Source organism: Solanum pennellii, chromosome 8 (genome assembly GCF_001406875.1).
Source record: "Solanum pennellii chromosome 8, SPENNV200".
NCBI classification, from domain to species: Eukaryota; Viridiplantae; Streptophyta; class Magnoliopsida; order Solanales; family Solanaceae; genus Solanum; species Solanum pennellii.
Window position 1 is genome coordinate 29,752,791 of NC_028644.1, and position 24,707 is coordinate 29,777,497.

The window sequence follows — 24,707 nt, forward strand, 5'->3', positions numbered from 1 at the left end:
CTGCAGTGACAGGCTCAAAAGTGGAAGGAGATCTAGGAGCAGCAATAGTAATGGGAGGATTTTTAGTGGAATGAGTAGTAGTGGAAGGAAATTTAGGAGGAGCAACTGTAGTGGGAGGAGTTGGGGTAGAAGTAGATCCAGTAGCAGCATGAGTAGTGAAAGGAGTTGGTGTAGATCGAGATCTTGTATCAAAGGTAGTAAAAGGGTTTTCACCTACCCCACTTTGGTCATTTACTTTATTAAAAGCTGAACCAGATTCCTCCATATCCCCATGAGGGACATTTTCTTATAGAATAGGGGTGGGGTCCACAACTGCATCATCAATCAAGTGTTTTACATATACCTCCACAATATCTCCATCTTCCAAAGAACAACTTAAGTCTAAAATATCCATATCTTTATCAGTATCTTCCAAAATGCCACTGTTAGGAGGTTTGATACTATATGTGCAAGTTGTTGTGTATCCCAATTCTTTTATGTACCCTCTTAATTCAAAATAGGACAGTTTATCCACATCAACATCCAAACACTCTGTGACTCGCCCAGCACTGTAAACTGGTTGTCCACTACTCAAATCTAAGACATCACCATGATACCATCTTAAAGTAACCAAAGTAAATCCACTCATATCCTACCTGGACAAGGTAACACTAGTAAGGAAATAAGAAATTATGTTTTCTAAACTCTCTTGTACTTTACCAATAAGACTGTATAAGTTTACAAAAATAAGTAAATAAATATTTAGTTGCTTAAAAAATTCAGAAGCAGCAGAATTAGGGGAAAAAAAAAAGAAAGTTCCTAATCAAACACTATTGTTTGAACTGAATAAACTTCGATTAAAACTAACCCTAATCAACATGAAAACCCCTAATACTACGACACACATATCAAAATGGCATTTTAATGCCAGTACAACAAAACCTAATCAAACAATACCATCAAAACTAAAATATCAAGACAACATTCAGTTGGTAATGAATAACCCTAATAAACATTAAAAGGCCCTAATAAACTACATATTATAGCACACCAGTCAAAATAACATTTGAATGCGCAGTAAAAATAAAACTCTAATCAAACACTACCAACAAAATAGTATTCAACTAGTGAAGATCTAACCATTTTCTTAGAAGAAATAGTAAGAAAGCTTTCCGAGCAACAACAATGGCAGATCAACGCAAATGGAAGAAGAAAGAAGAAAGGATTTTAGTTTTGATTAGAAGGGAAAGAAGAAAGAAGAGAAGGTCAAAGTTAAACTTTTTGTTTTGACCCTTTTCTCAAAAAGTAAAGGTAAAGTTTCGTCACATGTCTCAATTTGTAAGTCGTGTAAAGTCGTGGGGTCCACTAATACATACGTGTACAACGCGTGTATACAAACAATTTTTATAAATCTGGTTTATGTGGACACATCAACGTCTAAGGGTGAACTAATATAAAAAAAAGGTTCAGGGGGGTAATAGGACCCCACAAAGGTTAAGTCTGTTGTTGGAAATATGGCCAAAGCTTGAGGGGACATTTGACCCTTTTCTCTTAAATTTGGTTCATCTAAGCTTTGGATGATTTTAGTTTATCTACTACCATATTGAATTTATGATCTCATTCTTGATTGCATGAAAACATTCAGAGATTGTTTGGAAAGGAAAGATCTAGAATTGTGATTTAAAGAGCGCGAGATCGGCCTATAGGTAGGCTATGATTTCTTTAAGTATTAGATTGAGCATGAATGTGTAAATAGATGATATAAATATGAATTGGGGGTGGGTACCTAGTTATTCCTTGTTTTCTCTTAGAAACCATGATTTATGGTTGATTACTATTATTTTGAGGTTAGTACCATGATTAGCTAGGGTTGTAGGTGTGTTGTCTCATGCTATGTTATTTACTTGTTTTAGTACATGTTTCTTAAATCATGTTTGGCCTTAGTCTAGATAGAATAATATTGCCTTAGACTTGTGAACCTTATGACTTTGGTATGTCTCCGACATCATTCGGATGGACTAGGTCCTTGTAGACAAGAATATCAAATTTGGGTATATTATTATGAGGCTTAGTTTAGGCATTTGCGCAGCTTGTTGGCCCTTTTGTACTTCTCTCCCTACTTTTGCGACTTCAATGTGTTACTGGAGGTTGTGTGATTTCTAGGGATTGGAGCACTTTAGGCTTGTGGCCTTTTGTGATATCTTTGAGGGTGGGCGTCAATCAACGGTGGCTTGGAGCTCGAGTATGTCGATACGCTCCCAGACACTCTTGCTAGCTTGGAGGTTGATGTTCTTGGAAGTGTAATGCTTGGCTGGGTGTCCTTGATATCTCCGAATCTTTACGTAATTGATACGCCCTCGTATAACTTATGCCAGTTGGGGGCTTACGCCCCTGGAAGTGGGTTGTCTAGTTGGGCGGTTTGGGTTGATGGTCACTCTTTCTAGTTGGGCTGGGTGTTGATTGATTCTTGATTACTTGGGACAATAGCCTGACTAATGTTCTTAGATTCATATGTGGTTACTGTTCTTTTTTGTAGACCTATTGTGTGTACCTGTCGAGCTTATGGGGGACTGTTTGAGTTTTATTTAAACTCGTGCATGAGTGTAATTTTTGGGCTTATGAGATCTAAGGTTTAGTTTAGTTATATTTAGATTTACTTTTGGTATGCTTATGTGCAATGGCGGAGCGAGAAACTTCACGAAGGGTGTCCAAGTGCAATCCTCTCCTCTTAAAAGTTAAAACAAATTGCCTGTGAGATTCGAACACATGAATACTTTAAGTTCGTGTGTCTTTACAGTTTCAAGGCGCTTGAAACCACCAGGATACATCATATTATTGTGTCAAGGGTGTCAAAAATATGCTATTTAACTACTTTATTTATCATTTACTTGTATATACAATATAATTTTCCTACGAAGAGACACCTGACATAAGGGTGGCTACGCCACTACTAGTGTGCCTTCTTTTTATATCCGCTTTGACCTCTGTTTGTGTCTAGATTATATATTTTCATATTGTTTTTATCTTTCTTTTGTCATTCAGCCTATAGTTCCTAATGAGTACTTTGTTTTGATACTTCTGCTACACTTTACATCTTTTTATGATGCAGATCCTAATACAAACTACAAGCGGTGATCATTTATGCCGTTTTCGCGACTTGTGGATATCAGAGGCGAGGGTGAGCACTTGTGTTCCCTAGATGTCTGTCTCCTTCTATACATATGTTAGTTTGTCTTTTGCTTTTGAGACGGCTTGTTGTGGTCCACTTTGGGACTTGTATTTATCTTGTTAGAAAACTTTGTACTCGTAATTTCTAGGTTTCGAAAGGGTACCTATAGAGTTTTTGGGTTATTTTCCATTTTGGTCTTTTCTTAACATTAGCAGTACGTTCTACTTAGTTCTTCCCTTGTACTCACTACTTGTCGTTCTAGGTACAAATCGACTAACTTACTAGTGACTTTTAGTAGGTGCCATCATGAATCAGGAAGTCGGATCGTGACAAATATAATATCAAAAAGTTTTATGAGTATGATAGATACTATTCGAAAAATAATAAGGTAGGTTTTACATCATTAATTTCTAACATATTTTCTAGATAATCAAAAAAATTACACAATTCCATTTTTTTCGATGACTTTAATTCATTCTCTAACTTGTTAACCTCTAGCATCTTTCATGATTTTTTTGTAGTTGTCACTTTCACAAATTATACTAACAACTCTATTGTATAATGATTCTTCGCATCCAAGTCCATCTAATTATGTTTTATGTTTTAAAATTAGGTATACTATTTTCCTAAAGAATAACTCAAAAACAATGCTCATCTTCTCATCAATTTCCAATTGAGACGAAGATATTTTATTTTTTTTCCAAAACTTTTCTTTCCGCTGAAAATGAAGATTGAGATAAAGAATTATTAGTAGATACAAATGATATCCTCACAGAATAGGTACATCTTGGACTCCAACCATGAAATCCTATTTTAGTAAAAACTTTAAAAATTTTGTTCACAAATCTGAAAAAGGGTAGAGGTGAATTGTTCAATGTCTTTGCTTTTGAATACTTCCAATAGGAACATCAAACCTTTTTTTGCAACAAAATGAAGAAAAAAATTATTAAGTAATACTCACCTTTATGTACCCGTCACACTCAATATTAGGCATCATAATAGTAAAACCACAACAACATATCTTGGCAATCTCACAAACAGTTTGAATATCATAGTATCTCAATAAAATTAATGGTCTAAAACAAAAATTTTATGAGAGACCTCAAATATAAATACATAGTTATTGTTTTTAATCAATAATACTATCTTTTTCAAACTTAGAAACCTTGAATTTCTTGATATACATCAATACATACAAAAAATTATTACAACAATTCTTGCAAAAATCATTATATCATTCTTTTTTGTTAATATAAAAAAAATACTTATAAAGATTATGAAAACTTATTCATTCAAAAGGAAAAAAATGATATTTGATTGAGAAAGAAGAAAAGAAATTTGTAGAGAAAGAGCAAGCCTGCAGTGCAACAAGGGAAGTGATAGGCAATGTGATTTTCATAACGTATTAAATAAATTTAAGTATTGTCAAGAATCTTCTACAAATCTAATTCATTCAAATCTTTTCAGATCAAATCACAAACTTTTTTTAAAAAAAAAAAATAAATAGACTCATAATGGACTGATTGGTCCGCCCAAAGTTTAGTAGTAGGGTGAAAGAAAAAAATAGGGAAATGAGAGAAATAAAATTAGAAAGAGAATGAAATAAGTTTTTGGGCATTAAATATCTCGTACATACATTTCCTTGCTTTAGGCTTTGCTTCAATATCAATTTTGTATTATCACATTTTCTCTCCGTCTAATATCTATGTTTGTTGATTAAAGAATGTTTCTTTCCTCTTCCTCTATTAGTTTTGGTTGATAGATATTAATTAACATTGGTTTTTCCCCAGAAATTACAATGTTGTGTAAAACGTCATTGTCATTTTGTCTTGTAACTGCTTTCTTCATTTTGTCATCTGTCACCCTTTGCCTGGCAGGATCTGACTTTGATTTTCCTTCCTTACAAGCTACAGGTATTCTATGATCGCAGTTTCCTAGTTTGTTTTTGTTTTTCTGTATTTGCTGATAAATGGGTTTGTTTTCCTTTTAAGGTGAAAATGATATGGTGGTTTCATGGGGGACAAAAAGGGTACTTACTGAAGAAGAACCTCCATTGAACTCATCACTTATCTTGGCTGCTAAGAGAACATATAGAAAAGATCCTCTTAACAATTTCAAAAGATACACTGGAGGATGGAATATCAGTAACCGACATTACTGGGCTGTAAGTATTCAAACCTTTTATTTGTAAATCTCTCTTTTAAGTAACACATCTTTCAAACTTGATAATGGAGTAGTAACATCTCTTATGCTTCCAAGACAGCATTAACTGCTTTATATTTTGGAATTCAGACATAAAATCACCACCTACTCTGCCCTTGGAATGTAAACTTAAGTTTAAACTTTTCTGTAAATATAGTATTAATTTAGTCATATCAAATCTTTATTTACACATCATGGAAGGCTAGTTTGAAAAGTTAAACACCTCTTTTCTTGGGTTGTATAGATAAGAGAAAGGGAAAAGAATATAAAAATTCTTCACTTCTGTATTCAAATATGATTTCAGAACAATAAGATTCTCATTTCCTCTATACTTCTTCAACCAAACTAAGGTCTAATTAAAAAAATACTAACTGCTCCATTAGCCCTGACCCTTTGGTTGTCTTTAAGTTTTTTTCTTCCGTCTTATCATTTGGAGTCAGATTTTTTGCTTTTAGAGACTAATTGCAGACCATTTAAAGTCGCAGGGTCTTCGTTACTCTAGTCATGACTAAGATTTTGCCTAATTTGGGAATAGTAAAATGGTCCAGGCAATTGTCTTTGGAAAATTTTCTTTCCACTCTCTGACGAGTGTCATGAGTTATATTACCACCATGAGTGGTAATGGAGGTCCTCATTTGGTCTCCATAATGCCGATACTTTACCTGAAATTGGACAGTAATTTGATATATATCCCAAGATTCTATAAACCATCAGCAGAGAGATTACTATCTAGTATCATTCTCGTCCTGATACATTTTAAAGATTAAAGTCATTATCATTTGATTGATCAGAGAGAAGTATGTAGTTGCATCTCCGAAAAGAGATGCTCTTCATTGAATTGAACTTTAGTTTTGCTTATTAGTATTCAGTATGATTATAGATTTAGTCCATGCTAATGGTGTTATATAAGGTGTTATGTGACAACTTAAAATTGCCTTTCTCTCAACAAAATTCATGCAGAGAGAAAATTTTCGTATTGCAAATGTTTTATGACCTTTATAAATGGTATTCCAATCTTTACTATCGACAAATAAAACCTTGTATATTTACTTTAAAAAAGTTGTCAGCAATCTGTACTTGTTTGTGCATTCTCATTTTTTCCTTTTTCTGACTTTTAGCAATGAAGTATATACTCGGTTGTCCTTCTTAAAAAAATTAGTTGCATAAAATCTATTGGTTCAATTGTTTCTTATGTTATATTTGTTTATGTGCAGTCTGTGGCTTTCACTGCAGCTCCATTCTTTGTCGTTGCGCTGATCTGGTTTGTGATCTTCGCGCTGTGCTTGTTATTCATCTGTCTCTGCTACTGTTGCTGTAGAAGAGTTCCTTATGGCTACTCCCGAATAGCTTATGCTCTGTCCCTCATACTCCTCATACTTTTTACCATTGCTGCAGTGTATTCTTCCTCTCTCTCTCTCTCGCTCCACCTAGCATATACAAATGCTTATGGTTGTGTACACAAAATTGATATCTGCTCTTGCATTACAGATATTGCCTTTGCTCAACTGCTCACTAGCCAACATACACGTCACATTCCCGTTCTCTCTGTTCTGATGTGTCCATTTTGTAACTTGCCTATTTTGTTCCTTATGCAGCGTTGGATGTATCATTTTGTACATTGGCCAGGGAAAGTTTTACAGCAGTACAGTTAACACGTTGGATTATGTGGTTCATCAGGCAAATACCACCGCTGATAGTCTCAGAAACGTCTCAGGTTATTTAGCTGCAGCCAAACTTATTGCTGTGGATCAAGTTTTGCTTCCTGGTTTGGTCCAAACAGACATAGACCGCATCCAAACCAAAATTAATTCTTCTGCTAATACCCTTGCCAATAAAACAGAAGACAATAAAGATGACATAGCTGGTTTGGTAGAGTCTGTGTAAGTGAATGTCACTACAAGCTTGTTTTTTGCAATTTATATCTGTAGAACTTTGATAATTAAATCGAGTTCTCATACTTCTATGAGACTGCCTTAGGGATCAATTTTGTCCTTTCATCTATTCAGAACTATTTAAGTTCATCTATTCAAAGCATTTTCTTTGCGGGTCATGTCTTTAAAGTAAGTTTTATATAGTGGTGGTTAAGCCAACTATGATGTTTGAGGTGGACTGTTGTCCGATCAAGAACTCACACGTCAAGAAGATGCAAGTAACGGAAATAAGAATGTTGAGATGGATGTAGGAGAGATAGGATTAGAAACGAAGCTTTCTGGGACAAGGCAGGAGTGACCTTTATGGTAAACAAGATGAGGGAGGCTAGACTGAGAAGGTTTGGGCATGTGAGTAGAAGATGCATAGATGTCCCAGTGAGGAGCTATAAGAGGTTGGTATAGTGGATATAAGAAGAGGTAGAGGTAGGCCGAAGAAGTTTTGAGTAGAGGTGATCAAAAAAGAAGTGACACTTTTGTAACTTGCGGTGAACATGACCCTAGATAGGAAGATAAGAATGTCGAGTATTGGGGTAGAAGGTTAGTAGGTAGTTGAGTGTGCCTTTTAAGTGTTATTAGTATTAGTCTCCTACTAGCATATTCTTCGATTTTAATATGACATTTTTCCTTTGCTTCAGTAATCGTATTGTTGGTTGTTGCTATAATTATCTTCTTCATTGTTTTTACTTTACATACTTGTTGTTTGTGATGGTTTACTTGAGCTGAGGGCTTATCAGAAACAACCTCTCTACCTTCACAAAGGAGAGGTAAGGTTGTGCACACCCCCCTCCCCAAACCCCACTTGTGGGATTTCACTGGGTTTGTTGTTGTCTTTAAATCTTGTGTATGATAGTTTTAGCTTGTCAACTTTTTTTGTGTCTCATCTTTGTTCTTCCCATTTGAATAGTTCTAACTCAGCAATCTGAGAGATACTTTGCTATGTTCTTGCTTATCTAGTTCCACCTCAATCCACCAAACACACATATTCCTTTGCTGTTTTGTGTTCTAAAATGCCGGTGCTGAATATATGCAGGAGATTGGCTCTTATTATTCTATCAGCCATTATGCTTCTTTTGACATTTCTGGGATTTGGTAAGGTGATCATTACATTAGAATTCTGAGTATAATAGTTAATTTCTACTAATAAATTCTCTGTTTGCTTTTCTCCTTCCAGTACTTTCAATATTCGGGATGCAGGCTTTCGTTTATATGTAAGCGAACAATTTATATTACTAGGATGTTCTTTCTTTCTTGTATTTCGTTCCCTTGCTCTGCTCTTTTGTTTAAACGCATGTTCTCCTGTTCTATTTTGTGCAGCTTGGTGATATTTGGATGGATTCTTGTCACTGGGACTTTAATTTTGTGTGGCATATTTCTTGTTCTCCACAAGTAAGTTCTGTTCTGTATTTTACTTCTCACCATGTGCTGTTTTTCTAAGTTAGTAAGAACTAGACCATGTTTTTTCTTGAGTATGGAAAATCTTCTCATTGTGGGGTTCAGCTTCAAGTGATTGGTTCTGCTGTTTTATCCCTGAAATGATATCCAAAGTTCTCTTCAATGTGATGTTAGATTCAGCTTAGTTTTGCATTTCTGCAGCCATCATCAACATGAAACTGCTGGTCTCAGCTGAGGGTAGCCAGCCAGGCTTTAGATATTAGTATTTGATTTGATTATTTATGCACTTCAAATTTACGGATGACCTTTTATCTTCCTATTATTGTTTAAAGTTGAATTAATATCCTGATGAATGATGATATGACTGAGAAAGTGTCTTCAAATTCTTGAAATAGCTTGACAGATAGAAATTGCTAAAAACTGATTAAATTGCTGAGGTGCCAATCTTGAATTGGTTTTCTTTTTCACTTTCTTCTTTGTTTTCCTTTTGTTCTCTTACTCTTTCTTTGTTCTGTTTGACCCACCAAATTTCCACCATCCACCATGTCCATTTTCATGCTGAGAAGCTACAGAAAAAGCAAGAAACAATTTTGTCTGTACTATGTTTTTGTATTTCCCTTTTTTTTGGGGTTTATTTTTCTTTTTTGTTTTAACTAGAACCACCAAACTTCCACCACGGCTAGTGCCACCATTTCTGTTTTTTAAGGCAGAGAAGCTCACTGTTCTGAAAGGTATGAAATACGCAGAGAAGTAAAGTCAATAGAGAAAGCAATCCAACACCAATTTTTACATCTTCCATCCGTGAACTACTCCAGTAAAATACACTGATTTGAGAGCCAACAACTTAGAATCTGCTATAGCTGTTAATTTCTATTATATGCTGGATTTCCTGGTTGGAAATATCTATTGCCTGTTGAAATTGGAAATGGTGATTTACTTAGCAATTAAGTACCGACATGGGCCCGAAAACAAATTTGCTGAATAAAACCTATTATGTTTGTATTTTAAATCTGCCACTGTCTTGTATTTTAATCTATTTCCTTAAGAGTGTGCATGAGTTATCTGAATTATTATAGCTGTGATATATTATTGGCTAAAATGTTTTTAGTGGAGTAAGATGAATTTCTTATGCTTTCCTTTCTTAGAATTACGTGACTTATTCTGTGTGGTGTAGCATATATTAGGTGTTCTTATCAGGTTTTTAACCTGTTGGTCGAAAAGCATGGGATTTCCTGTGAAGATTGGGGAGAGAATAGAGAAAAAAAGAGGAGAGAGGAGAGAGGTAACGGAACCAGGGAGGGTTTGACTAAAAAAGATAGCAAATATGAAAAAGGTTCAAATGACACATGTCCACCCGTGTATTCAGGACTAGGACAAAATTTTGTTGTGTCATTTTAGGGAGATATTAATTCCACTTCAAACAAGAATTGTGGGGTGGGTGGGTTGGAGTAAAAGGTAGCCCGTAAAGTTAGAAGTACAAAGTGCAACTTATGTATTTTTCCTTTGATTGAATCACATTTTAGATGTCTGTTTTGGTTATACTTGTAGCTGGTGCTTCTTGATATGCACTCTGGTCATAAATACTGAATTTGTCCAACTTTGACTGCTGGGATGTCTCATTATTCAATGATCAACATGTTTAGAAATTTTAACACTCTCTTATCTGTTGGAAATTTGTGTCTTACGTGTTTACTGGGGGCCTGTAGGTCACATCTTTGTCCATTCCTTATTAATGTCAGTCTTGATTAATAAATGTAGTTTGTGAAACATTTCTAATTGTTTTGTGTTTGATATGTCAGTGTGACTGCAGACTCTTGTGTAGCAATGAATCAATGGGTCCAACACCCTCTTGCTCATACTGCTTTAGATGATATCTTGCCGTGTGTGGACAATGCCACTGCACAAGAGACCCTTACAAAAAGCAAAGAAGTCACTTCTAAGCTGGTTGATGTTGTTAACCAGGTCATTACTAATATTTCCAATAACAACTTCTCCCCTAGCTTTCGTCCTTTGTACTACAATCAGTCTGGACCTAAACTACCAATGCTTTGCAATCCGTTTTACTCGGATTTGACTGATAGATCCTGTAGTCCTGGTGAAGTGGACTTGAGCAATGCTACAAAGGTACACCTGAAAACTTCTTCCTGAAAAGTTGAAATTACTTCAAGACATATTTCTCTATCCCCCACATGTAATACTAGCTAAAATGGAGAGTTATTACTACCTTTTAAAGCTTTTCTATCATGCAGGTCTGGGATAATTATGTATGTCAAGTTTCCCCTAGTGGCATTTGTTCCACAACTGGCCGTCTGACTCCGATCATCTACGGCCAGATGGCAGCTGCTGTAAATGTGAGCTTTGGTTTGTACCATTATGGTCCTTTCCTGGTTGATCTAGAAGATTGTGATTTTGTTAGGCAGACATTTGGAGATATATATCGCATATACTGCCCCGGACTTCAGCGTTACAGCAAATGGGTTTACATTGGACTGGTGATGGTTGGTTTAGCAGTATTGCTTTCCCTTACATTCTGGGTCATATATGGGAGAGAAAGGCGGCACCGTGTGTATACAAAAGAACACATGCCCAAACCAGCTGAAGGGTAAGAAAGGAATAAAGCGATTTACGAGTTGTCTGCTTTGCTATTTGTAATGCTAGCTAGAGGTGTGTTGTTGTGTATCAAGTTTTCTGTATATACTGATGAGTGATGCCTGTTGATAGAGTTTATAGTTATATTGTATTATTAGGTTTTATTCCTCGGGGTTGAACTACACAAGGTACTTTACAGATGGTATCAGTTTTATCTTGATGTTATTATGCCATCTATGGGATGTACCAAATAAATTGATGAATAACATATGTTTGCACATGAACACCTAATGATTATTTACTATTTTATATTTACACCTTACTAGATCACTTAATCATTGTAAGCTGATGTCATTGGCAAGTATTGTTGTTATTCTTCGAAATAGTCAAGTCAATACAGAACTAGCAATGTCACCAAGCCCGCAAAGGTTAACAACCCAAACTCTTTTTAAATAAATTACACGCTTAAACTATGTCAGTGACCTATTACATACTTATACTACTCAAATATGAATTTTCTTACTCCCTAATTGACGTGACCAAAAATAAAACAAAAATAAAAAATAGCTGCCTTAGTTTGAAACTAAAGTAAAAAAAAAAGAAGGTAGAATCACCCCCACCTCCACCTCCAACCCTTCTTCTTCTTTGCATCCCGCCAAGTGTCCTCTTCTTCTTCTTCATTCTTTATTCTCAAAACACTTCTTTATTTTTTATCATAATCTTAAAGCACAATTTTTCTTTGATTAGCAATTAGGTTAATTCTTATAGATCTAGAAAAGTTTCGGTTGATTATTTATATCTTTTACTTTTTTTTGACTTGGTTAAAGTAATTTTGGTTGTTAATTGTTGCGTCCAAAATCGCAGGCAAGTTCACGTGGTCACTCAAGTAGTAAAGAGATTCTTTCGAGCCTAATGTTCATACCCAAGGGACTTCAGATCAACGAATAACAATTTGCAATGACTATCTAAATTCACTCAAGTGTCCATTAGATTGAGAAATTTGTTTAAACTACTATTTAACATTAACAAGAATTAAAACTACTATAAGTAAATGATTTCAACAAAGAAAATTCACAAGTTGGAAAGATATCCCAGGGTTGTAGCATAAATCGATTTCCGGTTCAATGTGGTTATATCCCAAGGTTCAAAAGGGTAAACTCATTGCGGGTTGGCAAGGTTCATTTTACGACTACGATCTTCCGACCTCTAATCACCTACCATCATTGACAACCTAACTACATCGTTGAGCGGGGTTAGGTGTGACCAACGATAGAGCACTAAGAATTCGTCTTGCATTTCAACCAAATGTGGTGTATAGGTTTAATGTTATCCTATCCACAAAACAATCTAGAACTCACCCTAGATTGAACATATTTCTTACATTCTTTGTCTATCCCTCTCTTAGTCTTCCAAGTTAAAGAGTAGACACTAAATTTATTCTAATGTGGATTAAGTATTAATATAGTAAAAATAAGAATGCAAGCATAATATATAAAATAACCATTCTTACAAAAGTAACAAGTTCACATTAAACGATCAATCATAGCTACAACCCTAAGATAGGGGGTTTTAGCTACTCATAACACAAAATAACAATATAGAATGTATTAGAATCATGCAAGTCTTTACCAAGATGAAGAAAACGAAGAAAAACCCTAGAAAATGGCACAAAAATCGCCTCTTTTCCCAGCTCTCGTCTTTTTGGAAAGTGTAGTGTGCAATAAGAGGACACTTAAATTATTTATAGTCTCAAATAAACATGTGGGCCGATTAATGTGTCCAGGTCCGCGACGCGAACCTGTTCCCTCGCTCAACTCTGCTCATGGATGAAATGACCCCACGACGCGCCTCTATCGCAAATTACCGTGTTATGGGGAGTTCCTTCTTTGCATGGAAGGAATACCTCCGCGACGCGGAGTTGCTCCTTTATAGTGCAATTTCCAGCTTCTTGGCTCTTCTTTTCCACCACTTCTTCTGCTACTTTTTGACCTTTGTTCCGGTGCCAATTTTTAGCTCGTTTTCCAATGGTCTTCAACCTGAATCATCTAATCATATTGGTTAGAAGGTGTGGAATCAAAATGACTCTGAATACTTGACTTTGCCGCCAAAAATTTCCTCAACTCAGCTATATATATGGGATAAAATGGTTATTAGGCATATAAATACTCCTAAGATCACAACCCTACACTTATAACTTTGTTCGTCCTCGAACACTTTCGCACTTATAGACCCACAACAAATCTACTACTATACCTAAAAGCCTTTCATCTTTGGCCATAATAACTACACCAGCTAAACGACAACATAGGATTACTATGCGTTCCTAAAGGTCGCTCTAGCAAAACAATCTAACCTCAAGAATAGACTCTTTTATACAGCAGATTTATGTGCAGTCATTGAAATCACAGATATATCAACTTTTAGATCTCATCAAGCATGTGCCCTCACTACAATTGAACACCCAAAATCACTTCACATTGATCTTTTCACACAAAACGGGTGCGGGAAACAAGTTATGCTCACACTCTCAAAAGAATTCACTTGCTATAACCAATGAACCATAAGCTTGCCATTAGTATACTGCTCTACTACTTTTAAGGATACGAAAGTTCAAGATCAGTTAGGTCTTTTAAGGGTTGTAATTCAAGCTAGGGACAAGTAGGAAACATTTTGGGAACTGAGTAGTGACTGTTTTCCCAAGCGTTTTAGTGCCAACTCTACAGTTTAGAGTGTTCATCTAATAACCCCATCTTATGCTCTTTTCTTGGAACCATTTTGTCCTTTTTTGCAAGTTCACCTCTTTTAACCACTCTCCTTCTCAACTCAACCATTTGGCCCCCACCATTTTTTATTTTCTTGTAATCTTAGACATCAATACATGTCTAAAGCTTTTCATATATATATATTCTCCTTTTTTTTTTATATAAAAACAAGAACTTCTATTGGGGCGTGCCACTTAATTTCCAATTCCTTCTTTATTGTTCACACAAAACGCTTAGATCTTTTGATCAAATTTATAGGCCAAAGAAAGAATGGCATAAGCTTCACAGTAGGCTACCAAAAAAATAAGTTCAAGGCTCGAAGGGGCTAACTAGGAATGTACGTTAAGATTGGTATAAGAAAGCATAAACACAAAGAATTGTCTATATAACTTATCAAATTCCTTATCCTCTTATTTTTCGTTAGCAAACACACCGGGCAAGTTGTAGAACTTAATCAATAGCAAGGAATGCACAATTTCTATACACTTGGCACACATTCAAGTTCTAGACCTTAATCAATAGTAGAAACTTTAAGAATTTTGTATAAAAATTGAAAAGGGGTAGAGGTGAATTATTCAATGTCTTTGCTTTTAGATACTTCTAATAGGAACATCAAACCTTTTTTTGCAATAAAATAAAGAAAAAAATTATTAAATAATAAGGATATGCACAAGTACCCCTTCAACCTATGTCCGAAATATCAGAGACAAACTTATACTATACTAAGGTCATATTACCCCCCTAAACTTATTTTATTTATAATTTTCTACCCCTTTTCAGCCTACGTGGCACTATCTTGTGGGCCCAACGCTGGTTGACTTTTTTTTCAAGCTAGTGACACGTAGGTCGAAAAGGGGTAGAAAATTACTTATAAAATAAGTTCTAGGGGGGGGGGTAATAGGACCTTAGTTTAATATAAGTGTGTCTCTGAGATTTAGTGAATAGGTTGATGGGGTACTTGTGCATTTTCCCTAATTAATACTCACCTTTATGTACCCGTCACACTCATTACTAGGCATCATAATAGTAAAAGCACAATAATATATCTACGTAATCTCACAAACAGTTTGATGATCATAGTATCTCAATAAAATTAATGGCCTAAAACAAAAAATTTATGAGAGACCTCGAATATATATACATAGTTATTGCTTTTAATCAGTAATACTATTTTTTCAAATTCAGAAACTTTGAATTTCTTGATATACATCAATACATTCAAAAATATTATTACAACAAGAGTTCTTGCAAAAATCATTATACCAATTCTTTTTTGTTAATATTATAAAATACTTATAAAGATTATGAAAACTAATCCATTCAAAAGGAAAAATGATATTTGGTTGAGTAAAAAGAAAAAGAAATTTGTAGAGAAAGAGCAAGTCGTGCAACGAGGGAAGTGATAGGCAATGTGATTTTCATAACGTATTAAATAAATCTAAGTATTGTCAAGAATCTTCTACGAATCTAATTCATTCAAATCTTTTCAGATCCATTCACAATTTTTATAAAAAAAACAAATGGACTCATAATGGACTAATTGGTCCACCCCAAGTATAGTAGAAGGGTGAAGCAAAAAATAGGGAAATGAGGAAATAAAATTCTAAGAAACAAAATCTTTTTTTACGGTTCAACGGGACTGTCCTTGGCTAAAGAACTGAAAACAGTTACCAAGGAACCCAAACAAAAACAACATACACAGCAAAAACAAAAGCACACAGAAGACAACCACGACAACAAAATGATAACTATGTACAAAGATATGTTCCCCACCCCACACTTAAGATTCGACATTGTCCCCAGTGAGATATGATTCAAAAGAAAGAGAAAAGGTGAGGTGGGCTTCCCTGACTAAGCATCCATGTCGGCGTCACCGCCGGTGTCCTCGAGGAACAACAAGTCGCCCTACTTAGAATCAAAATCAGATTCACTATCCGATGTGATTCTTCTCTTGTCCTCCTCTGTTGGGACATCATCCCAAACCGACTCAAAAAATTCAGGTCCCAGTCCTAGCATCGCCCCATCGTATGTTCATTCAAGAGGCACTTTGATGCTACCTCATCCAACTATTGCTGAGAGGAAGCTCGACCACTATTTTTATGACGCAACATTTCTAGACCATACATACGCGTTGTGATCATTTCATCTATCCTATTGCGCTCCGCTGTGATGAGTGTGGGTCCATGCACAGTTTCTGACCCCTTTGTGTTGGTGACATCTAGAGGTGTAATGAATAGGAGCACCATGTAATCCACGGTCTCCTTTGGGACACCATCCTGCCTGCACAATCGAGTGATTAGTCCACCAAAAGCATACCTTCTCCATCGGTGGACTTTGCCTTGCACATTTTCGATTTAAGCCCTACTCCTATGTTGATAGGTAATCCTGTCATCAGTGCATACACCAAGAAGACTCGGTCCTGTGTTACCTCAGTAAAGTGCAGCCCCGATATCAAGGAGAGGTAAAGTGCATCCCCGATATCAAGGAATTCATGACAATTTTCAACCACACACGGGCCTCTCTATTCATGTGGGCATAAGGGTAGGACTGATGATAGGCCCTATGCCCATGCCGAATCCATTTTGTTATGGATTGAGCCCCACATAGAGTATGTCAAATCACCTGATACGGGGTACTGATGTTGATCCCTATGAGAACATCGTAAGGGGCATCACCGGTCTCTTAAAGTTGGTTCAACACTATCGAGGTCAAAGGAACTTCCACACCCTTCACTGAAACATAATGAGATCGGGCATCCGTCTTCCAATTAGAATAGAATTCCCGAACAATACTGACATTGCACTCAGAAGGATCCTGAAATATGAAACCCATATGTAGCTCGAGCAGATGACGCCTGATGTTTGGAAAGTCACTCTCCAAATTCTCATCCTCAAGGACCACATTGAAGAAATATTTGGCTTCCGTGTGGGACTTGTACCACTTCCTGCCTTCTGGGATAAATGCCTTGGCCCCATACCGCTGAGTTTGTCCCTTGGGACAGAGGGTGCCAGGGGAATCGTGGTGTCATTCCTTACTGTCTTGTGGCTGCTAGACGCCACCGCCTTTCCTGGCCTATGTGAACTAGACATGGCAACCTGCAACAGACACAAGACATATCAATTATAGATATTCAACAATGGAAGGGCACCCCACACTTATGCTCGAGCACTACTTCATAATAACAAGGTACTCAGACTACCCCAAGTTGTTTATAGCATACTAACCACAACATTCTCCCCTATTCAAACATCCAAACCCAAAACCTAGAGATTTACTCAAGAATTCGAACCACAACTTAAAATGACTAGTTTAAGCACTTCAATCAAACCCCCACATTAAAACATATAAAGTTGCAGCACCCAATTCGTAATCCACATGATTCAAAAGTGTATAATAACATCCTTTAAAATGAACAATTTAGGTTTCCACACATGTAATCACAAATTTAGGTTCAAAATTGATGAATATTCAACCTATTAAGCCTATTCTCAAAGAGAAATCACTCAAACTCATTCCCATCACAAACAAAAACCACAACATCAAGAATCTTCTTTATTTTTCATCACGAAAAGAGAAGAGGATGATAGAAGCATAAATTGAGTAGTAAAATGAAATAGGAATTGAGGAACTTGAAGGAAATGCTTCAATCTACGCGACACAGACTTGATTGGAAAGGGAAGGGTTGCAATAGGGAGAAAAAAATCGCAGTTTTTGTGAGAAGAATGAAGTAAAACCATAAATTTTAGGGGTTAAAAGGGGATGGGGGTCGGTTTTTTGTCTAATTAATTAGGTAAAACCAAACTTTTTAATTACCAGTTCTGAAACATACCAGGTCCGCGACGCGATCTGTCGTGAACGAGTCTTGCAAATTTTGACTCGATGAACGGAAGAAGTTATGAAACGGGGGAGAATTTCCGCAACGCGCTTATGTTGCGGACTCCCCTGGGAAGTCCTCTTGTGAAATTAAATTTGCAAAATTCGTCCGCGACACGGAGCTGTCGCGGTCTTGCTTTTGACGTTTTGCCCTTGAAGGTGTATGGACCTCCACTTTTGGGAGCATGTCTGCGACGCGCTTAGGTCGCGGAATCCCCTGGTTACCCATCGATATTTTCCCTTGGCATTAGCACTTGTGGGATCATGTCCGCGACAGGGTGAGGTTGCGGACTCCACTGTGCTCCATTGTTCCTGCAAATGAAAATAGACACACATGTATATATATTATCATATTTTTTTATTTTTTTTTACATTATGAAAAAAATGGAATAACCCCTAACTAAAATTACACTAAACTACCTTATCAAAACAAAATATAATGCAAAAAGTTCTAAGAACACCCTGCCTCGGGTTGACTCCGAATAGCGCCTGATTTAACGTTGCGGCACGACTAAGCTTCTCCTCATTCATTGCTCAACTCCAAAGTTTCAACTTCTCAATTAAACTTTTTTCCAAAATACTGTTTCACTCTTTACCCATTCACAATGAACGTGGATTGCTTCCCTTCATTCCATAACTCCACAGCGCCATGGTCGGTCATATGTACCACCTCAAATGGTCTACTCTATTTCGACTTCAACATGACGGGAAACAACCTTAATCAGGATTTGAACAACAATACCTTTTGCCCAGGCTTGAAAAGTCGAGACACAATGTGTTTGTTATGTCATTGTTTGGTCTTGTCCTTGTAGAGCTTTGCATTTTCATAGGCATGGAGCCGGAATTCTTCCAACTCATGTAGTTGATCCATCCTTCTCTTGCCAGCTAATTAAGGGTCCAGGTTCAAGTTCTTTACTGGCCAATAAGCCTGATCCTCTAGTTCGACTTGAAGGTGACACACTTTACCAAACACCAATTGATAGAGAGAAGTACCAATTGGTGTCTTGTAAGCGGTACTATTTGCCATAATGCGTCATCAAGATTCATTGCTCAATCATTCTGTTAGGCACTTACCCTTTTTGTAGGATCTGCTTCCCGATTGGACACCTTTACATGACCACTGATTTGAGGGTGGTATGTTGTCACTACCTTGTGCCTGAATCCATACTTAGCTAAAATGTTCTTCACCAATTGATTTGTGAAGTGCGTTCCTCCATCACTGATGATTGCTGTCGGAGTTCCAAAACGAGTGAAAATATGTATCTTTAGGAACTTCAACACCACCTTAGCATCATTTGTAGGCAATGCCACTGCCTCGACCCACTTTGACACATAATCCACAGCACAAGTATATATTGATTCCAATTTAATGGCAGGAATGACCCTATGAAGTCGATCCCTCAAACGTCAAATATTTCAACCTCCAGAATGTTATGCAAAGACATCTCATGTCGCCTGGAAATAGACCCCATCCCTTGGCATTGATCACAACTTTTCACAAAACCTGCAATATCTTTAAATAAGGTAGGGTAGAAAAAACCTGATTGAATCAACTTATGTGCGGTGCGCTCACCACCGTGATGACATCCATATGGGACGAGCGGCAACTATCCATCACTTGTATCATCTCAGACTCAGGCACACATTTCCTCGTCATTTTGTACGACCCTTGCTTGAATAAATATGGCTCATCCCATATGTAGAACCCAGCATCGTGGATAAGCTTCTTCCTTTGATGTGAGGTTGCACCTGGTGGAAACAAACTGCTAACCAAATAATTCACGATGTCAGTATACCATGGTAGCTCAGTCACCTTTTGTGCCAATAGTTTCTCATCAGGGAATTCCTCCCTAATATTTCTTTGCTCTCCTACATGTGACGAACTCTCCAACCTAGACAAGTGGTTTGCAATCTGGTTTTTAGAACCTCTTCGATCTTTGATCTCGATATCGAACTCTTGCAACAATAGGATCCACCTGATCAACCGGGGCTTTGCATCTTTCTTTTTGAAAAAGTACCTGATAGCTGCATGGTCAGTATAAACAGCAACTTTCGTGCCTACAAGGTAAAATCTAAGCTTGTCAAAAGCATAGACCAATACTAGCATATCTTTTTCAGTCATAGTGTAATTGGCTTGGGCTGCATACAACATTTTGCTTGCATAGTATATTGAGTGGAACACATTCCCTTTTCGCTGTCCCAACACCGCTCCCATAGCTACATCACTTGCATCACGCATCAACTCAAAAGGGAGCTCCCAATTTGGAGAAGTTAAGATCAGGGCTTCTATGAGCTTGTTCTTCAAGACCGCGAAAGCTTGCATGCACTTTTCATCGAACACAAATTTCATATTCTTCTCTAAAAGACTGTACATGGGCCTAACAATCTTGGAAAAGTCTTTGATGAATCTCCTGTAGAACCCAGCTGACCCAGAAAACTTCGCACCCCTTTCACAAAAATGGGAGGGGGAAGCTTTTCAATAACTTCCACTTTGACACGATCAACTTCCAGCCCTCTCTTTGACACCTTATGCCCCAGCACCATCTCTTCCATTACTATAAAATGACATTTTTCCCAGTTTAGGACAAGATTAGTTTCTTCGCACCTAGCTAACACCCTGTCCAAATTCTCCAACCACCTGTCAAAAGACTCCCCAAACACTGAGAAATCATCCATGAATATCTCCACAAAATCTTCAACCATATCATGAAAATAGCCATCATGCATCTTTGGAAAGTAGTCGGGGCATTGCATAACCCAAAAGGCATCCTCTTGAAAGCATATGTATCATACGGGCAAGTGAACGTGGTTTTCTCTTGATCCTCTAATGCAATCACAATTTGGTTGTACCTTGAATAGTTATCCAGAAAACAATAATATTCTTGCCCAGCCAACCGGTCTAACATCTGATCAATAAAAGGGACCGGGTAATGATCCTTTCTAGTGGCTTCATTCAATTTCCTGTAATCGATGCATATTCGCCATCCTGTGACTGTCCTGGTTAGGATCAACTCATTATTTTCATTATTAATCACCGTCATGCCTCCCTTTTTAGGTACACATTGTACTGTCCTAACCCACTTGTTGTCCGAAATTGGGTAGACAATACTCGTATCTCACCATTTGATTACCTCCTTGCGCACCACATCTTTCATCATTGGGTTGAGCCTGCGCTAAGGTTGCACAATTGAATTGTGCCCCTCCTCCATGAATATCATATACATGCGCAAAGAGGGGCTAATGTCATGTATTTCAGCCATCTGCCAGCCTTTTCCTCAATATTTTCAATGATGCTTCAACCTGCATTTCAAATGAGATAGCAGAAAGGATTACATGTAAAGATTCATTTGCACCTAAGAATGCATACCTGAGGTGAGAAGGGAGAGCCTTTATTTCTAGCTTTGGTGTTTCCTTATTCGAAGGTTTTGGAGGTGGTCCCAAGACTCTATTCAATGGCTCCACAAACGTGCGAAGCATACTCACATTCGGGACATTGAGGATGTTAGCCATCTCTTGGGCTTCAACATCTCCCTCAATGTATTGCCTAATTAACACTTTTTCTAGAGGGTCCTTGTCCTCGACAAATTTGGTCGTCATTTCATATTCAATGAGTGTGATTGTTGATAACTCCTTGCTATAGCCGGCAACTTCATTGCTTTGGAAACATCAAACACCTCGACCTTATATTGAGCTCTCATTGTTAGCTTTCCGGTTGCCACATCAATTAATGCACCTTCTGTTTCTAGGAATGGACGTCCCAAAATAAATGGGACCTCAGGATCAGGCTCAAAATCCAGAATGACAAAGTCTACAGGGAAAAGAGTTCCCACTTGAACCAAGACATCTTCGATAACACCATCTGGCCTTGAAATCGAACGATCAGCTAGTTGCAACATAATGGTCATGAGTTTGGGACTTCCAAGCCTCAATTTGAGGAACATGGACGTAGTCATCAATTGATACTTACATCCAATCGCATAAGACCCTTGCCTCCACATAGTTGCTAATTTTTATTTGTACGGTGAAACTCCCCGGATCTTTCAATTTGGTTGGGAGCCTATTCTAGATTCGAGAATTGTACTCCTCAGTGAGTGCCACTGCTACATACTTAGCCTGTCGACTCTTGTTGGCCACACATCTTTCACATATTTGGCATACTTAGGAGTGCCCCTGAAATACATCAATCAGAGGCATGTTAACATGTACCTGCTTGAGTAATTCGATGAACTTACTAAAACATTCCTCATCTTTTTGCTTTCTGAATTTCTGTGGAAAAGGAGAAGGTGGTTTTGCTTTTGGTTCCTCATTCATCCGTTGTTCGTTAGATTCTGCTTCCTCTACATGTTTTCCTATTTCTTCAACAACTTTTGCCTTTGGTGCCAACTCCTCCAATGGACGCCCACTATGAGTGCTCACAATATTTTCTTGCTTGGGGTTTGGGTCAATATTTCCCAGCAAACCCCCTTGTGGTCAGGAGTTTTGGGCACTAGCAAACTTCCCAAAATGTTTCTCCAANATATGTAAATGAAATTTTCAAAAAAAAGAGAGAGGAGGAAGAGAGATTGACACAAAATGAGACGCACAAAGAAGTAGAAAAATAAAAAAAATGGAAAAAGACCTAAAATACCCTTAAAGTATTAGAAATGGTACAAAACTACCCTACATTCACTTATTGGCTCCAAAATACACTTCACACCCATCTATTGGCTCCAAAATACCCTTCTCATCCACCTTTGGGTTTAAAGTTAACCACTTATTTAACGGTTTAAAATTTAAACAATTTAAATATTTTTTAAAATATATGGCGCTCAAATATTTGTTAGGGAAAAGGCTCAAATATGCCATCTAACTTTCAAAAAAAAAACTCATTTATGCCATCAATTAAAAGTTTGACTCATTTATGTCATTACTGTTAAAGTTAAGGCTCATTCATGCCATTATTTTTTAACGGTGGTTTTGCAAAANGCAAACCCCCTTGTGGTCAGGAGTTTTGGGCACTAGCAAACTTCCCAAAATGTTTCTCCAAATTTTGTGTTGCCAATTGATTGCTTTGAATGTCTGCCGCCAATTTAGCTTGATCCACCATGATTTTTTTGAGCATGTCTTCCCTACTCATATCCCCTTGCTTGGCGGCCTGTGGATTACCACGATTTTGTTGATTTCAAAGGCTTTGCTTATGGTACTATTGCCCGCTACTCTGTGGTTTGTATTGATTCTGTTCTTGTAGTTGGTTCTGATTTCCACCCCATGAAAAGTTTAGGTGATTTTGCCAGCTTGAGTTGTAGGTATTTCCATAGACTTGGTGATTTCCTCCTCGTTGAGCATTACCTACAAAATAACCAGATATTTGGTTTGCCCCTCATACCTCAGAACTATGATCACCGCCTCCACATACTTCACACCAAACTTGTGGTTGGTGAACCATATTGATTTGGGTTTGTTGTTGTCCTAGTGACATGTTGCTGAAATGAGTGGTCATCATGTTCTGCATTGATGCAATCTGAGCAGATAAAGTTGTGACTGCATCCATCTCCAAAACTCCGGCAATCTTTTGTATGACCGGTTTCACTTCTCCGCCATTTCAGTCAGGGTTACCTTGTGAAATTTGATTAATCAAAACAACTCAGCATATGTCTTCTCCAAAGGTTGTCCACCTGCACCTGAATTAAGTAAAATTTTTGTGTTTGGTTCCAATCCCTCAATAAAGGTGTGGACCAACACTTGGTTAGCTTGATGATGATGTGGGCTACTCAATAGTAGGGACTTAAACTTATCCCATTCTTGGTACAGATTCCTCCTTTTTATCGAAAGCTCAATATGTCACTTCTCAGCTTTACCGTTTTGCCGAATGGAAAAAACCTTATCAAGAATTTTCGGGCAAGATCATCCCAAGTTGTTATGAAATTTGCGGGCTCAGAGATTAATCATCTTTTTGTTTCCCCCAGCAGAGGAAAGGGAAATAAATAGTGGGAGCCTCACATAATCAGAGTTTACCCTGCTGGAGTGTATGTGTCACTGATCTCGAGGAAGTTCTGTATAAGCACTCGTGGGTCCTCATGAGAGAGACCAGTTAACATCTTATTTGTGCACAATAATTGCACCATGTTCTACTTCAATTGAAACCTACCACCTGGCGCCGACTTTTGAGTACTTGAAGTAACATTGGTGGTATGTGGGATTGCCACATCCCTTACTTTCATTTCTGCCATCATCACCGGTGGTTCTTGGTCTTCCATCTCTTATGGTTTTTCAGGTTTCCTGACCACACAAGGACCAGGACGGTTTCTCCTTCTCCGGTAATGAACGAATCTCTCCGATTCAGATATAGGCTCTACTAAACCCTAATCGTTTTCCAGTGCGAAAACTTAACACAACTTGCACAAATGAGGAGTCAAGATCAAGTTGTCAACACTAGTAGAAATAATTTAAACACTCAGAAATTAGATATATGCCGATTTAGAAGTCTCCGGCAGCGGCGTCAAAAACCTTTTGCGTCCAAAATCGCACGCAAGTGCACGTGGTCACTCAAGTAGTAAAGAGATTCTTTAGAGTCTAATGTTCTTACACAAGGAACTTCAAATTAATGAATAAAAAGTTGCAATGACTATCTTAATTCACTCAAGTGTCCATCATATTGAGAAATTTGTTTAAACTACTAATTTAACATTAACCAGAATTAGCTACTATAACTAAATGATTTCAATAAAGAAAATTCACAAATTGGAAAGATATCACAGGGTTGTAGCATAAATCGATTTCCGGTTCAATGTGGTTATATCCCAAGGTTCAAATGGGTAAACTCATAGCAGG

At 37.3% G+C, this 24,707-nt stretch overlaps 1 protein-coding gene across 2 annotated transcripts; it reads left to right on the top strand.

Annotated features, from left to right (window-relative positions):
• The first annotated feature begins 4,718 nt into the window (after window positions 1-4,718).
• Window positions 4,719-11,577, top strand: LOC107029009. Of its 2 annotated transcripts, none has more exons than XM_015230289.1 (9): window positions 4,719-5,061; window positions 5,140-5,312; window positions 6,565-6,611; window positions 6,946-7,230; window positions 8,312-8,370; window positions 8,453-8,489; window positions 8,596-8,667; window positions 10,473-10,797; window positions 10,923-11,577. In XM_015230289.1, the coding sequence occupies exons 1-9, from the start codon at window positions 4,947-4,949 to the stop codon at window positions 11,277-11,279; spliced, it is 1,470 nt and encodes a 489-aa protein (XP_015085775.1). In that variant the 5' UTR covers window positions 4,719-4,946; the 3' UTR covers window positions 11,280-11,577. The 2 variants fall into 2 exon arrangements, with proteins under 2 accessions (XP_015085775.1, XP_015085774.1); XM_015230288.2 differs by having other exon boundaries at window positions 4,724-5,061; window positions 6,565-6,746.
• Window positions 11,578-24,707: the final 13,130 nt, after the last annotated feature.